Here is a 17,381-nt window from a genome sequence, read left to right as displayed (position 1 = left end):
AAAGGGGGTTCCAAAGAGGATGGCTCTAGACTGTTCTCAATGGTAGCAGATGACAGAACGAGGAGTAATGGTCTCAAGTTGCAGTGGGGGAGGTTTAGATTGGATATTAGGAAAAACTTTTTCACTAAGAGGGTGGTGAAACACTGGAATGCGTTACCTAGGGAGGTGGTAGAATCTCCTTCCTTAGAGGTTTTTAAGGTCAGGCTTGACAAAGCCCTGGCTGGGATGATTTAACTGGGAATTGGTCCTGCTTCGAGCAGGGGGTTGGACTAGATGATCTTCAGGGGTCCCTTCCAACCCTGATATTCTATGATTCTATGATTTGTATCCACTGGAATTTAAATTCAGGGCAACGTTGGTATTGACATTCGAATTTTGTTGCTACAAAACACCTGAATGTTGGACCCAAAAGCTGTCCTGACACTGGCCCTTTAAAATACACTCCCTCCCCCCTCACCACACACACACACACACACGCTGGGCCTGATTCTGATCTCCCTTCCTCCAGGGTAACTAGATTAGTCACCTGGTGCAGTGACTTAGACCGGCGCAAAGAGGGTGCCAGCCATGAGACGGCCAAAGGAGAATCAGAACCCACCCAGTTCATTCCTGGTTCATCCCAGGGCCTGTGGTCCAGCCGGGCTTGCTGCATGCACCAGCGGTTGCTTTGGAAGTCTCACCTTAGCATTGGCTGCAGGTAAACAGCTGAACAGAGAGTCCAGCAGCAAGGGGGGTGAGGAGGAGGTACCTTTGTTCCACCTGCTCCAGGAATGAAGGAGGAGTCTTGCCCTGCCCCTCGGGAGGGCCAGCCTTCAGTTGCTCGAGTGTCACACACACCCAAGACAGCTCTTCTGCCTTGCACAGTTCAGTCCACACCCCCTGCGCGGCTGGACTCAGGAGCGCAGGAGAGAGGAGGTCGGCCAGCCTGCATCGATTGCCACCGACGTGGGAGGCCCAAGGGCGATGCAGGAGCTCAAGGGCCGACTCGTGCCTGAAGGATTCCCCCTCCCAGCTGTGCGAGCCACCGCTGGCTTATTGCATGGGGCTGTCCCGGTTTCCGTGCCGCGGACCCAGTGGTGCGTGCATTCAGGGTGAGCGGAGCTGCATGGAAGAGCACTGACAGGGAATGGGCTGGCTTCGGGCAAGGATGGCTGCACTGGCCACGTGGTGAGTAGAGGGGCCACTCTCCTCCTCCGCGCGCCGGGTGCTGTACGTCCCCAGGGCCACAACCCCCCAGCTGGGAGGAGAGTGTGTTGAACATGCAGGAAGGGGGGATGGGGCAGTTGAACAGCTCAGCACGGCCCGACTTCGGGAACAAATCCCTGCTGGACGCTTGGGGGCTGAGCGGGGATGATGCGGCCTCCGTCCCGGCTGATGGGATCTTCGGCCTGCGGATCCTCATCTCCAGCATCTACTTGGTGGTGTGCACCGTGGGGCTGCTGGGCAATTCCATGGTCATGTACTTGGTCCGGGCCCAGAAGGGCAGGCCGGCCTCTCCCATAGACGTCTTTGTCTTCGGCCTGGCGCTGGCTGACTTCCACTTTGCCCTGACCCTGCCCTTCTGGGCAGTGGAGACGGCCCTGGATTTCACTTGGCCCTTCGGCAATGTCATGTGCAAGCTGGTCCTCACCTTGACCGTCCTGAGCGTCTACGCTAACGTCTTCCTGCTCACCACCATGAGCGTCACCCGCTACTGTTCCGTGGCCTCTGCCATCAGGCCCGGCCTCAAGCTGACCGCCAACCTGGCCAAGTGGATCACCGTGGCTCTTTGGGCCGCAGCCTTGGGAGCCACCGTACCCACCGCCATCTTTGCCACGGTGACAGATGTGGTCGGGGTGGAGTTGTGCCTGCTCAAATTCCCCACCAACCGGTGGCTGGGAGTGTATCACCTCCAGAAGGTGCTGGTGGCCTTTGTGGTGCCCTTGGTCATCATCTTGGCCTCCTACCTGCGGCTCCTGAGCTTCCTCCAACAGCACCGTGTCAACACCAACAACCCCAGGAGGCAGAGCCAGATCGCCACGTCCGTCTGGCTAGTGGTCACCTCCTTCTTCGTCTGCTGGTTCCCCAACCACGTGGTGACCTTCTGGGGGGCCCTGGTGAAGTTCAGGGCTGTCCCCTGGGACAAGACCTTCTACTTCCTCCACACCTACATCTTCCCCCTCACCACCTGCCTGGCCCACAGCAACAGCTGCCTTAACCCTGTCATCTACTGCCTGATGCGGAGGGAGTTTCGCAGGGCTCTGAAGGAGGCTTTCTTGAGCCTCTTGGCCCAGGCTTCCTCCTACCTGCCTTCCTCCACCAGCAAGGGAAGGGAGGAGGGCACCGCCCAGGTGGTACTGCCCTTGCACCAGAGGGGCACCCCCAGCAGCCTGCAGGTGGCAGAGAAGGAATACGCCCTGCTGTCTACCACCATCACCGTCATGCCTGAGCTGAGAGCCGAGGAGGCCAGCCCGCAGGGCGAGGTAGGGACGGCCCTGGGGCAGGCTTCAACGAGGAGATACTGAAATGACCGCTGGTGAATCACGGCCTCTAAAACACATGGGTGGCTTTTGGGCTAACATCAGAGGAGCCTGGGCTAGCAGGGCATGGGGCTGCCGTTAGCACCGGTCGTGCTACAGGCCGTGATCTTTTGCACCCAACCTAACTGGAGGTCTTTTGCGGTGAAGGCCGGCAAGAGCAGCGATTCCACTGTATTCCTGTGAGGAATGACGGGACCTGACTCTGGAGATGGAACTCCAGCCAGGGCTCCTTCCTCTAGCCCTAACACTCCTGAGACTTGGGAGAAGCAAAGACGGACTTTGTGGCCCTTATTTCCACAGGGCATCCCACAAGAGCCCCAGAGCCAAGCGAACCTTGGAGGAGCTCAGCCCCTTCCCTGCTGACGACCGGTCTGATGAGCCAGATGGCACCTGCATTTGAGTTTCGTGGCTCCTGGCTTTACATTTCCTTTGGCTTCATTTGCCTCTGTCAGCTGCTGATAGTGCAGACGTCACTGGAGATCCTGTCCTGTAGTGGTCTTGCCACCATCCAGGGATTGAAACCCACAGAGGACTCCAGATCTTAAGGAGGACTTCAGCACATGCCCGCAGATCCCAGGACCTTCCCCGCTTGCACCCACAAGGCAGCTTGGGACTTGAAGACCTATATGTGTGCACCTCTTGACCCCTCTAAGGAGAGTGCAGCGGGCTTTGGCATCTCCTGCCGGGTCTGCGGAGCAATGGCCAAGCCCAGATGCAAGAGCTTTTTATGGAGCAACTCTTCCCACGGGCCTGGGGTGGTACCCTCGCCGAAGAGGGCCAGGTAGGTTTCCTCTTCAGAGTCCTGCTGGCAGCCCTAGGGCGGCAGGGCCGTCTACCCTGAACAGCACAAATCATGTTCCCCGTTGGGGCAATTCCCCCAGCCTAAGCAGTGCAGGTGGGTGAGGAATTGAATTACGATCTCCCAGCAGGCCAGTGTCCCCGACCCACCCACCCACAAAGCACTTGGGGCCAAAGCAATCGTCAACTGCACTGTAACCCCGAGGCCAATGGGGTTGGTTACTCCAGGGGTCAGTCTGGCTTAGTAAACAGTGGCATAACTTTCCCTGGGCAGAGGGGTGAGCGTGTGTGCGGCCCCTCCGTACAAACTCACTTCTGCATGTACTTCCGGGATTCCTACATGCTCAGTGCATGGGGGTCCTTGCCCACTCACCTTAAACCCCAGATGTCCTTGTTCTTATTGCCCATCTCTGTTCTGCCGGGCGCCCCCAACCTCCAACCCTGGACAGACGGAAGATGGCTCTGTTTCACGGCTAGATTCAGCAAGATCGGCCGGGGGGGAAAAAGAAAAGCCAACTCTTTGGCTCCCAGATTTATGGGGCTCGCGTGAGGTATTATCGACTCCAGCCTGTGTCAAAGTCTAAATCAAGGCGGGGCTGATGCTGCTCCCAGCACCTGATTTGGCTCCAGGGAAGAGGTTAATGAGGAACTATACCGCGGCTGAAAACATAAGCCCTGGTAATGCTTCCAGCTGTGAGGAAGCACAAGTGTTAGCCAGGCTGAGGCTGCCCCTTCTCCCCCCCCACCCGGCCCCGCCCCGAACCGCTGGAGCAGATGGATTCCTTCGCGAGGGAATGTTCCACAGCATTATCCAGCACACGAAGGGTTAAAAGGGTTAAATCCATCCTAAGGGTTTGATTGTGGTTGGTGCTAAGCTCCATCCGCTCCTATTGAAGTAGGGCAGGAACGTCGTGGGTGGGGAGAGAACAAACCTGATCGTCACGCAGGGTTTGTGCCTGTTGAACAACTTTGGCCTGATCGTCCAACTGAATGGGATTAAATCAGTCAAACTCCGAGTGTGGATGTAATAAAGGTGCTGTGTGGCCTAGCAGATAGAGCACTGGGACTTAGGAGACATGAGTTCCAGTCCCTTCTCTACCACTGGCCTGCTGGGTGACCCAGGGCAAGTCAAGGCCCTGCTCTGTACCTCAGTTTCCCCACCAGTAAAATGGGATGATCCCAACCTCCTTTGGAAAGTGGTTTGAGATCTGTTGATGAAAAGCTGTAGGAATTATTATTATTATAATGGTAGAGCCCTTTCCCTTTTGGTCACAGGGACCACGCCTCCAGGAAAAGAGAAGTTTTACCCCTCTAGTATGGATACAGATAAGCAATACCAATAAAACTGCTTTAACTATACCAGTGTAATTAAAGCTTGTGTGCAGAGAAGCTCTTTGGGAGAAAATATGATTCACTTGTTCCTATAGCTATAATTCACTCCCAGCCATCTGATTTATGAATTGCTTTGCAATGCTGCAATTAACGTAGGCAGTACGTGTGGTGTGGTGTGTGTGGGGGGGGATCGTCATAAAGGACCATCAAGAAGGGACAAATCGAAAAGGTAATCAGCTCCCAGCCCTTGAGCAAACACAAAATCCCAGCCTGTTGGGGGACAAGCAGGCCCATTTCCTGTTTACAGAAATGAAATTTTGATTGGAGTCAACTCTGAAACCAGGGCCACTGTTTTGCTGGGAAAGGAGCAAAGCGATGGCCTAGACGGAGGAGTTTAATTGCACCCATGTCATGACTAAGGGGACGGAACCTTTTGCAGGGTTCAGCACATGGAGTCAGAGCAGGCTTTTTCCAAAGAGCCCATTGAGGTACCAAGATAAGTGGCTCCATGGTCAACGGAGCTCAGAACATTAAATTCTGGCCTTAAATATCCTAATGGGATGCTGAGCACTCGTGAAAAATCTGGCCCTGATTTAGGGGCATCAAGAGGAGATGAGCACTAGGGGAAATCGTAGAATCATAGAAGATCAGGGTTGGAGGAGACCTTGGGTGTCATCTAGTCCAACCCCCCCCTCAAAGCAGGACCAATCCCCAACTAAATCCTCCCAGCCAGGGCTTTGTCAAGCCGGGCCTTAAAAACCTCTAAGGATGGAGATTCCACCACCTCCCTAGGGAACCCATTCCAGTGCTTCACCACCCTCCTAGTGAAATCGTGTTTCCTAATATCCAATCTAGACCACTCCCACTGCAACTTGAGACCATTGCTCCTTGTTCTGTCATCTGCCACCACTGAGAACAGCCGAGCTCCATCCTCTTTGGAACCCCCCTGCAGGTAGTTGAAGGCTGCTATCAAATCCCCCCTCGCTCTTCTCTTCTGCAGACTAAATAAGCCCAGTTCCCTCAACCTCTCCTCATAAGCCATGGGCCCCAGCCCCTTAATGATTTTTGTTGCCCTCCGCTGGATTCTCTCCAATTTGTCCACATCCTTTCTGTGGTGGGGGGCCCACAATACTCCATTACCCCATTTGTGGGTGCTGGGAAATCGTCTTTAAAATCTGGCTTGACATGGGCATAATGGGGAGCAATGGTCAAGTTAAAAACAGTATTTACAGGAAGACATTTTTTTACTGGGGAAGTGTGGCCAACCCTAAGTGTTTAAAACTCAGCAGGTTGGGGGAAGGGGGTTAAGCCAATCACAAGATTTTGTCAGATCATTGAAAATCTTTTCTCCTACGCAACCTACCTATGGTATCATTCAAAAATCCTGAGCCCAGAAGGCTGATTGCAGATTTTCCATCAAAACTGATGTTTGAGGGGAAAATCGGGTTTTCAGCTAAATGGAATGTTTCACAAAAAAACACCTACTCTGTGCAGACAGTTTGATGTTTCATCCAAAAACCAAATGCCCCCAAAGTAAAACATTTTGTTTTGGAAATGCCTCCATGTGCTTCATAGGAATTGTAGTTTTAGGGCCACATGCTCCCTTTCTCCTCTATTGGCTAGGCTCCCTGGTCAGACAACTTCTCCCACTATGCACCATGGCCATGTGACTGCCATGATGCATCAAGAGGGGAGACTGTAGTGCATCATGGGAGATGGAGTATGACCAGTGAGTCCAGCCCACAAGGGGGAATGGGAGCATGAAGCACCCAAACTACAACTCCCACGATTCACTGGGGCAGCATTTCAGAATCACAATGCATTGGTTTTGAGAAAAGATATGAAAATTGTCATAAAAACTTTCCCAATTTTACTGACATTTTGAAATGTTTCACACCCAAAAGGGCTGGAAAAGGCAAGGCAAGGTCACAAACATTTTGTCGACATTTATTTCCACTTGTCGATGATTGAAAAAATGTCCACCATCTCCAAGTCAGAACTCCAACTCATGTGACACATGCAACTAACTGGTGTGGTGTGCATTATGGTGTGAGACCCAAAGAGCTAGCCAGATACCATTTGATCAGCAAACATTTGATAATTTTTCAGCCGGTTTGCAGACCAGTTGCAAAAAGGAAGGGAAGCAAATAAATTATTCACTATGATTTAGCTGGCAACACTAGCGATAGAGGGGCTGAGTCCTGTTTATGCTAAAGGCCTCATTCTGGTAGCATAAAGAGGCATTAACATGGGTACCATCCTGCCATTTCAAAGCTCTTTTACACTGTCAGGGTGTTTGTAAAATGGCCTTAGCTTGACCGACAATCTAGGGGGTAGTCAGTGTTCCTTCCAGAGGGGATAATCCCCGAGATGGTTATCAGCTGTTGTGTTTTCTTCCTGCTCTAAATGCACAGGAAAGCACACAGGAAAGCAACTCTGCTCATGGGTCTATTTTATGTTTCATGGTTTTATCATTAGTCCTGCTGGGGACAGAGACTGGGGGAAAACCTGGGTTGTTTAGCAATTAATCTCGTCTGGCTCCTTAATCAAGGCTGTACAAACCACGCAAAGAAACTCACCTGTTTCTGTTCCAGAAGAGCCAGCCGAGATTGGAAAGGGCTAGACACGCTACAGAGCATGAATCAACCTCAGAAGCTCTCCTAGGTCCTTGTCTGGCCCCCATGATCACAATGCCCAAGAACTTTACAATCTATAATACAGGTGTCCTCACAACGGCCCTGCGAGGCAGGGGAATGGAGACCCCAAGAGACTAATGGACTTCAATGAGAGTTAGAGGTCTAAAGACCTTGAAGGATCTGGGCCAAGATCACAGAGGAAATGTGTAGCGGAGCAGGGATTTGAACCCAGGTTTCTAATGTCCCAAGTTAAAGTCCTAACCATGTCCTCTCTTACCTGGTGGTTCTGAAACCTGCTAGCTGTTCGGGAGATACATCCCCAGGAAGCAGGTTATCCCTGCGCTGCCCCTTCCTCTGGGGCAGCTGGGGTGATGGGAAATCTGGTCTAGAAGGACCACAGGTCGGCTCGTAAAAGCGCTGAGGTCTGCAAACCTTCTGAGAGAACGCAGAGCCTGGGGCATCAGAAGAAACCCAGGAAGAGACTCAGGATGCTTGGCTGTCCTTGAGTTTATCACTCTGTCCGTGGGCCGACACCGGGAGTTCTAGGTGTGCAGGTCTCCGTCATACTGGGAATCTGACAGAGGCAGGTTCAAAGCCCCCTCTCTGGTGTTCAGGGGGTTTTGCATGGACAATCCAGTCTGATTCATCTCTAACGCATCCCCTCTCCAAAATCAAAGGCGGCAGCGTCCTTGCAGAGCTGAGTGAATTGCTCTGGAGTTAGCTTAGCCCGAGAGACCCTGTAGTGCCCTGTGTCCACACCGGCGCTGAACTCACTCGTCTGGGGCACATGCCATGGCTCATAGGGCCTGAGCCGGTCTATTAATTCTTGCACAGCGGAGAACTTGTCTGTCCTTTCTGGGCACATGGGAAACTTGGCCCACAAAACTCACATAAAGCCACCTTCCTCCCCAAACACATAATGGTTGCGGAATCGCCTGCAAGCCAAAAAGATACAGCTGTCACCCTAATCTTCTCTTTGCAACAGCCTGGCTGGTTGCCGTCGCCATATCGTATTGTCACCAGGGGAAGATTATGGCTTCAGGTGCTGGGGGTGGGTGGGGGGGGAGAAATTAGCAGCAGGTGCAGCAAAGATCTGGCGTTTCTTGCACTAAGCAATAAAAAATGTGGAGTGAAAAACGGGTCCAAAGCAAAGAATGGTTTGGAAAGTTTTCCTGCATTGGCGAGAGCGATTTCAGTTCCAAAAGAAAGGACAGGGGAGGACATCAGCCTGGGAAAAGCCATGCTGATTTGACTTCATTCCCGCAACACCAGGCAGCCTGACCTGTGAGCAGCAGTGCCCAATTCTCTCCTGCCCTGCACTGCGTGCAACGCTGCACACCAGGGCCAAGTGGGTGTGGAATGCTTCCAGGTCACGGCCGTATTATTAGTCACTAGTTTTAGCACGGCACTGCCCAGGGAGAGCTCAGGAGTGGATCCCCAATGCGCTAGGTGCTGTACAAACCCGGAGGAGCCCCATACACCCACTTTGCACAGCTGTCTATGATGCGCTAGGTGCTGTGCAAACCCAGAGGAGCCCCATACACCCACTTTGCACAGCTGTCCATGACTGCACAGGGTGATGGGGGGGGGGATTAGAAAGACAGCAGCTGTGTTTTTAAGGGACCCAATTCAAACTGTGCATGCAAAGCCATGTCTCTTTTTCAAGGGGTTTAGGGGAACTCTCTCCCTTTTCTGCTGAGCAGCACCCGCTCAGTCGATGAATCAAAGGGCGTTATTTCCATGCTCACTGGCTCCAGGCACCTGGACACTTACCTGGCAATGCTGAGAGCTGATTAACCCTTTCATGGGTGCAGGCTGCTGTCCATTAACTCAAGCACCTTGCTGCTTTCTCCTCTGCGGGCACCAACTTTCTCAGGCTGCTTGTCTAGGTACCTACCTATGGATTTAGGGGCCTGCCTGCAGGCACCCGAGTTGGAAAATATTTATTTTTTCAGGGACCACCATCAGATTCTCTCTCTATTGACTATGGCCACCCATTGCCATTATATCTGAGGACCTCCCGTGTCAAACCTGGGAGTAAAGGAGGGGGCTCATGGAGCCTCTGGCTTTTCTCCTTTCAGGGAATAAATAAATCTGCTTCTGGGGCAGGAGTTGTGGTTTGTTTTTAATGCTATTAATTGACTTTTTTTCAGATTGATTCTTTTGGAGGGAGGTGATTGGGGAGAGGTCCAGTTGGTTGCATTTCAGGGGAGGAGGGGATCAATGTGGCAAAATAAACCCTCTCAAAGCTCCTCCTTTCACCTCCGCCAAACCCCTAAGACTCACCCGTGTGACCCCACACCCAATGCGCATGGTGCTTTGTCCCCCTCAGGTGCTGGCTGGACCATGCCCCCCCGAGACATGGCTCAGCCATGACTGGGGGACAGTGCCCCCACCTTGCATGGGTTACCCCCAGTGGCTCGAGAGGAGCTGAGCTACGTCACGGACACAGCTAATCTCCAGGAAGAGACGCCTCGTCCTCCTTCACCCCTCCTCACTTGTTAGTTCCAGCCACCTGCTGCCACTTGCCAGCCTCAGTTGTTAGCTCCTGGGGCACTGTCTCTTACCATGTTTTTGTACAGCACCTAACACAACGGGGCCCTGCTCTCAGGTGGGACCCTGGAGGCACTACCGTAACAGAAATAATCCTTGAATAAAAATAATTTGTGGTTGTAATATTGTAAAGAGGGACTCCTTCCCCCATATGCAGAGAAAGTGACCTGTCTGCGTGGACCAGCTAATGGGATTTCCACCTTATACTGCAAACCGCCAGCCCCTCTGACTGCAGCTGTGAATGAGGATACTGGGTGCAAGGTTTGCCCCTCAGAAAGAAAGCTGGGCTGAAAACGACAATGCTTTTTTTAAAAAAAATGATGCATCTCCAAAAGGATATTCTGCTTCCAGCTTAAAAGCTAGAACCATGGCTTCAGCCTGCAGGCATCAGACCTCCTTCCCCCCCCCTGCCCTGGAGAACGGACGTGCGAATGGAGGATGCATCAAAGAGATGCGAGTGCAGACGATACATGGACGTGGTTGCCGGGCATGGGGCAGGCAGCATTTTCAGTCCTGGGGGATGGAGACTGGCAGTGCCCAGCTCTGGGCTGGGGAGAATCAGAGAGTCTTTTGCTCTTCACACAACACTAATGATACGAAGGACTCAAAAGGGAACAGCTGAGTTCCAAATACACGTTTACTAACGGTATAGGACCATGCTGGCCTTGCTACCTGCATCTAGCTGCTGTGGAGGATCTAAAACATAGAACACACTGAGCGCCCCTAGAAGGAACACATGGTATTTAAAGAGATACCGCTCTATTGCCATGCACTAGAGTAACCAGCCACAGAGCAGAGATCATGCCTTTGCGGCAGATTGGGGAAGAGGGTAACTGCAGGATATGATCATTCCTGTTTCTCTCTCATCATCGTTAAAAAAGGGATTTACGTTAGTGCCAGTGGGAGGGCCAGAGAGACAGACAGCAGCCATAGATTCTTCACTTCCTGTCCTGAACCACTGCACAGCGCCCCACCCCAGAGGTGGCTGCATTGCACTGCTGGGCGAAGTGATTCCTTTATACACCAAACACATTAAGATGGAAGGTGCTGGATTGAGTATCATTTTGCAAAGAAAATTAAACCTGACGGTTTGGTGAAGTAGGCAGGGCACTAGACTGAGACTCGGGAGACCCAGGCTTCATTCCTCTCCCTGTGCCTGACCTGCTTGAGTGACCTTGGGCAAGTCCCATCCTCTCTGTGTGCCTCAGTTTCTCCTCCGAACCTGTGTCTATTTGGACTGCCAGCTCTTTGGGGCAGGAACTGTCACTCACTCTGTGTCTATACAGCACAATGAGGCCCCAATCTTGGTTGGGGCTTCTAGGCAAAACTGGAATATTCACTTAAATGACATTATTTGTAACACCCCCCCCACACACACTAAACTCCCCCACCAGTCCCTCAAAATCCTGCTGGGCCAGGCTGCAGGCAAGTGGTTCTCAAACTTCTGTACGGGTGACCCCTTTCACATAGCAAACCTCTGAGTGTGACTCCCCCCCATATAAATTAACCCCACCTTTTAATATATTTACCATTATAAATGCTAGAGGCAAAGCGGGGTTTGGGGTGGAGGCGGACAGCTCGCGACCCCCCCTGTAATAACCTCGCGAGCCCCCCACATTGAGACCCCCTGCAGCGGAGGGGTTACTGGGAGCTGTCTGTGGTGCTGGACGTGCCCTGAGTCCAAGCATGAGCTGTCCAGTGCTGACGGGTCGCACTCAACCTCTAAGGAACTGGGGTTTTTAAACATAAGGTCAAGGTGAGGGCCTGGCCCTGGGACACATCCACAGCCCTCAGCTCTCACTGACGGCTCAGCACCCAGCTTTCCCTGTCCAAAACCATCGTTCCAGTAGCCTGTGAGACCCCCACCAACACAGGCACCGGCTTGTAATTTTCCCCGGGGATGTTCAACCCTCACTCAGCCCCAGGGCCTGCCCCCACTCCACCCCTTCCCCTAAGCGCCCACCCCGCTTCTTCCCAGCCCCACTCCACTCCTGCCCCCCAAGGCCCCGCCTCGCCTCTTCCTGCCCACTCCTCCCCTTCCCTCCCGCCACCTCCTGCATGCTGTTCTGTGCTGGAGTTGATCGGCGGGAGCTGCCGGCGGGTAGGAGTGTGGGGAAGGGAGGGGAGCTGGCTGCCAGTGGGTGCTAAGCACCCACTAACTTTTCTCCGTGGGTGCTCCAGCCCTGGAGCACCCACGGAGTCAGCACCTATGCCCACAAAGATCAGGGACCCATTGCACTGTGCAGACACATTCTGAGAGACAGGCCACAGAAGCTTACAGACTCAGGATACAAGACAGACAACAGACGGATTGTTACCTCTGTTTTACAAATGGGGAAACTGAGGCACAGAGCGATGATGTGACTTGTCCAGGGTCACACACGGAGTCTGTGGCAGAGCAGGGCATTGAACCCAGTGCTCCCAAGTCCCAGGCTAGTCCCCAAACCACTGGGCCTTTCTGTCACAGCTCAAGGCAACTGCCACCTGTATTCCTCCTCTATGATCCCTCAGGGCCTCCCATGCTAGGCTCCAGACTCCCCAGCCATCACCTCCTTTGGGTAAGGACCTGCATCTCTCTCCCTTCTGGCCTGGCTATTGCCAGGCTGAGGAATTCTTTGCCTTCCAGGTGCTATCTGACTACTTCAACAGGCCTGCATTGCTTCTCTCCGCAGAGACAGTTCCCAACGTACCACCCCAGTTCTAAGCTACCACGCCGCTCTTTCCCAGCAAGCAGGTTTTATTCTTAAGGTAAAAGCAATACAGAGAAAACATATTTACAATCATAAAAGAACCTACACATGTGCTGATAAGCTCCCCAGAGACCACCTCCAACTCCAACGTGGGCTCTGGCAGGTGAGCAGCGCTTCCAACCCCACAAAGGGGTGTCCTGGGGTGTGGGTCTCATGTTCATAACACCTTTTTGCTCAGATTAAGAACAACCCTTAGCCAGATCAGCCAGCCAATGGGTCTCTTCAGAAGGCAGGATTTGGGGGTGGGTCATTTGCCTTTCCCTCTCCCCCCACGTGTTTCCTAACAAATTCCCCTCACATGCAGTGTCCCCAAAAGTCCCTCATTTTCCTAATAGCTCCCTGAGGTTGCATTAGTCCCATCTTCAGCCTCAAGCAGGTCCATACACTCCCTCAAACATTTGCATTGTGAATAAATCGGGCTCCTAAAAACCATAATTCATTAAGGTTTGCCCAGGATATTGCAGGAAATCACCATCTGTTGCAGGTCCTCTCTCTCTCGTGCCGGGGATCAGTAAAGGAAGCCTACCACGAAATGGCTTGTGGGTCTGCACAATTGAAAAAAAGAAATTGACCGGGTCTTCTGGAAGAGTCTGCCAAACTGCATTTGCTTGGGGGGAAAGCTCCAGCACGAAGCAGAGAGGAAAAATGGAGGGACACTTGAGGGCAGGCTGGTGGGAGAACAAATGATTAACGTCTGCGTGTAATTTCCACAAAGCAAACAGGGAGGAAATCTGAGCTGCCAAAAACTGCAGCCATCGGAATGGAAGAATAAGGCCCAGCTTGACAAAGCCCTGGCTGGGATGATTTAGTTGGGGATCGATCCTGCTTTGAGCAGGGGATTGGACTAGATGACCTCCCGAGGTCCCTTCCAACCCTGAGATTCTATGAATTTTACCGAGCGCAGTTGAAATAGGCCTTAGTGACAGCAGACATCTCCAAGCATTACATTAAAATATAGGCCAGCCCCACAGCTAGTATGAACTGGCATAGCCCCATTGACTCAGATGGAGCTACACCAGCCGAGGATCTGGCCTCTGCTCCTTGGTATCTTGTCTTGCCTTTTTTGAAAGGACGAGCTCGTTAGAGCAAGGAACACATTTTTATCAATGTTTGTAAAGGGCTGGGAAACTTCCTGTCCTATTCATACGACTTCGGCCCTGCTACCAGAGGTGAAAGTAAGCCGGTGCGCCCCGGGGTGAATCGGCTTCCCCAGGAGCAATTTACAGGGCCTGAGGCTCTCAGCAGCGGCTAGAGCCCCCGGCCCTTTAAATTGCTGCCAGAGCCCTGCTGCCGGAGCCCTGGGGAAGCGGCGGTGGGGCTCCGGGGACGACTTAAAGGGCCCAAGGCTCTGGCCGCCGCTACCGCCCAGGGCCCTTTAAACCGCTGCCAGAGGCCCCAGCTGCCACTGTTACCCCGGGGAGGGGGAAGGAGGCACTTGCTGGTACAGGGTGGGCTGGGGCTGGCTCTGACCTCCCCCGGCCCCGCCCCTTTTGGGGGCCCCAGCCCTGTAGTGGTAAGTCCCTAGACTTACTTTCACCCCTGCCTGCAACCCACAATCCTCTGCCCTTCCACAGCATCTCAGGCTCTCTGGCTGGCATTAGTGAGTTTAGCCTCACACCGCCCTTAGGAGGGAGGTTATTATATCCATTTTACAGGTGGGGAAACTGAGGCACAGAGCAGGGCAGGGACGCCGTGGCAGAGAGGCATTGAGCCCACGAGGCCTGACTCTCAGCCCTGCCCTGCTCTAACCACTAGACCATTCTCTTCACATCAGGGGAACTGGAGGCAGCCCTTCAAGGAGGAAGGATGATCTTGGCCTTGGCCTGGAGATGTGGGCTCACTTCCCAGCTCAGCCAACAACTTCTTGTGGGACCCTGGATTCCTGGCTCCCAGACCAATGCTCAGACCCCCTCCCCCCACAGCTCCGTACATGGCCGACAGCAGCAATAGCTCCTCCTCCCCACCTCCATGCTGCTGCTCGGCCAGCAGGGCTCAACCCTGCCCTGGAAGTGGAGCACTTGCACGCCATGCCCCGTGCGGTCACTGGCCTCCCCATGAGGCCGCCGGCCATCCTGGTGTTCTGTAGAGATGCTGAGCTGCTGGCATGCCGCCAGATGAAATTAAAGTGCCAGGCGTTGTGGTCTCAAGTGCTGTGTTTAAGATGAAATTCTTCCCTAGTCACAGGACTCCAGGAGCTGGAGCTTCAAGCTTCGCATCACACACCACGAGAGCTGGCAACACTGCAAACCAACGGTGAAGTGCTAGAGCGTAATTCCCTGGGGCTTTAACCAGCCAGAAAGGGAAGAGCCACATCTTCCCCCCTAGCCCACTTCCACACAGCTGCCCCTTCCTTTCGTACTCCAGCCCGAGCAGTTGTGGGACCCATTAACCCTTTCCAGACGGCCATGCTTTTCCTTTGCCACAGCCTTGCTTTCCCTGGAGGAGCTGGCAAGGCTTCGGAGGACCTGGCTCATCGTAAAGCCACCTCACGGCCGACCCTTAACCCGAATCATTCGAGAGGATGGAAAGAGCCTTGGGCGATAGCTCCCCTCTAACAAGAAGGGGCTTGGAACCCAGCTGCCTTGCTCACATCCACACTTAGAACTCAGCGCTGGCGTAAGTGGGCCGCTGGCGAAACTGGATTCGAACCTGTGCCCAGGAGGCTCAGTCCAGCAGGGTGTTTATCAAAGGGCCATTGATAGGCAGTGCAATCTAGCACCATCTGCAGCCTTTCACTCCCGTAATCAGCTGTTCCTCATTGACAAGGGCCCTAGATCAACACAGCTGTGAGATAAGAGGAGCCTGTCTATGGGGTTGATTATTGTTCCACTGGCAGGAGTGCTGGTGGCCTCTCGCCCTGGAGACCATGCCAGGGTTTCATGGCAGAGCCGCCTACAGCCAGCGCCTCAGCTGTGTCTTAATTAAAGTCGCTGGACGGGGAAACGGGAGGTGGGTGCATCATCCCAGGGGCTGCCTGAGTGTCTGTGGTGATGCAGAAGGGGCCAGGTTGCTGCCCACTCTCTGAGGGTCAGAGTCTCCTGAGGTTCTCTTTGCAGGGGGTTGCTACAGCCCCGAGCTTAGGTGGGTAAGATGGATAATCTGCAAAATCTTGGGTGGGCAACGCTGCAGAACAGCTGGGGGAGCGAAGGGGTGGGCGAACTAGAGCCGCTGCAGAACAGCTGGAGGGTGGAGGCCCTAGGGGCTGGGAGATGTATTTCTCTCTGCCCCACACTGGAAGCCCAGCGAGATGCGCAGCCAGGAGCAGAGGATGCAGGACAAGAGTGCTGGGGTTTAATGTGGGTGCATGGGGAACGTAGGGCCCTTCTAGTGCCATAGGCTCTCCCCAATTGCCAGGGCTGGAGGAGCCATTCTCTGTTCAAGCCACGGCTGGTTGGGGTGGAGGGGAGGCAGAGAAGTGACTTGTGAGCTGTTGAGAAGCTAGACGGCCCAGAAGGAAAGGGTGGAGGCGAGTGCAGGGACCCGCAGCAGTGGAGTCCAGTCCAACTTCTCCGCGGAGCCAGAGGACATTGGTCTGCAGGAGGGTCTCGCTTCAGGCTATTTGCAGGGCCCAGCAGGGCCTGCCGATGAGCAAACGGTGCCAGGAGAGCTGCAGGATTCCCACTGGCTTTGCTTTTTCCAGGCGGGGTAGGGAGGGAAAGTGACAAACCAGAGAAGATCACACCCAGGCCTCACGCTACCTGGCCCCTCTGCTGCTAGAGATGCCCACGCACATCGTGACCATCTCAAACTGCACCTTCTAGCCACGGCAGTGCAGCGACCAGCCAGCTCCCGCCAACTTTATCAGCCTTTCACCATGCCCATCACTATGGGATTTGGGCACATTCCAGCCAGGCATCAACTGACCAGAATCCGTCACATGGGGCTCGAGACAAAGGGCGGGGAGGGACAGAGGCCCGGGGAGAGGAAGTGGTTGCCACAGGCATGTGTCCTCTGTCCTAGTCCAGTGCTCGGTCCTCTAGGCCATGCAGCCCAGCGCCTGCCTTCGAGCCTGGGATTCTGCCTCTCTGCAGCGATCAGAGCTCATTAAACTGAATGAAAAAAAAACATCCAGGAGGCAGGGCACCCCCATCCAGCCCAGACATCAGCCAGACACAGGGCGAGGGCTCCAGGACCACCGGCCCTGAGCAGATCCGGCTGCTCTGACCCCTTTATCATAGCAGGTTAGATGGAGGACGACACACCAGGGAATTATCGGTCTGCGCCGCTTCCAGGCTTAGGCCTTCTGAGGGCAACACACAGCCAGCACGCCTGGGGGTTAGGAGACAAGCCTGGATATGGAGAAACGCTGCTCCCATCCTCGGGGCTCTGTCTCTGGAGGGCATGACTCGGGTCGGGGGGGGGGGTGGAATCCCGCAACAGGGTGTGGAGAGATCGGCTTTCCCTTCTGTGCTACCGCTTGTGAGATAAACTCTGGCAAGCCTGTGCCCTGAGCCGTTAGCATTTACAAAGCACTATAAATCAGGTGTAAATCAACACGCTTGCTAAATGGGCCACAAAAATGACAGCCAGGGCCTTATCTCACTCCTGCATGGCCAAACACAACTGGCTGCACATCATGGCCTGTAATGAGTGTCATTTGGACTGTGCGTGTTTTTCTAATTGTTCTGCTTTTGCTTGGCTGCACAAGGATTTTTAATTTCCTCTTTCTATTTAACTATCACATATCTGGAGCTTTAAACACTCATCCTCCACATTACTCCCTCGCTGACTCTAGTCACTGCATTACACGCTTCATTTATTTCCAGTGTTTTCCCCCTACAAACAACTTCTGA

The 17,381-nt window shown here is 53.7% G+C and overlaps 1 protein-coding gene across 1 annotated transcript; it reads left to right on the top strand.

Moving 5' to 3' along the window:
- The first annotated feature begins 1,274 nt into the window (after positions 1–1,274).
- RXFP4 (relaxin family peptide/INSL5 receptor 4) lies at positions 1,275–2,504 on the top strand. Its single transcript, XM_077841603.1, has one exon. The coding sequence runs from the start codon at positions 1,275–1,277 to the stop codon at positions 2,502–2,504; it is 1,230 nt and encodes a 409-aa protein (XP_077697729.1).
- The last annotated feature ends 14,877 nt before the right edge of the window (positions 2,505–17,381 follow it).

This window comes from Eretmochelys imbricata, chromosome 24, assembly GCF_965152235.1.
Source record: "Eretmochelys imbricata isolate rEreImb1 chromosome 24, rEreImb1.hap1, whole genome shotgun sequence".
Lineage (NCBI taxonomy): Eukaryota > Metazoa > Chordata > Testudines > Cheloniidae > Eretmochelys > Eretmochelys imbricata.
This window is presented reverse-complemented; position numbering and strand designations above follow the sequence as displayed.

What these genes read in the sequence shown, in the direction of transcription:
- RXFP4 (XM_077841603.1), top strand. Translation starts at nt 1,275, where the DNA reads ATGGGGCAGTTGAACAGCTCAGCACGGCCCGACTTCGGGAACAAATCC.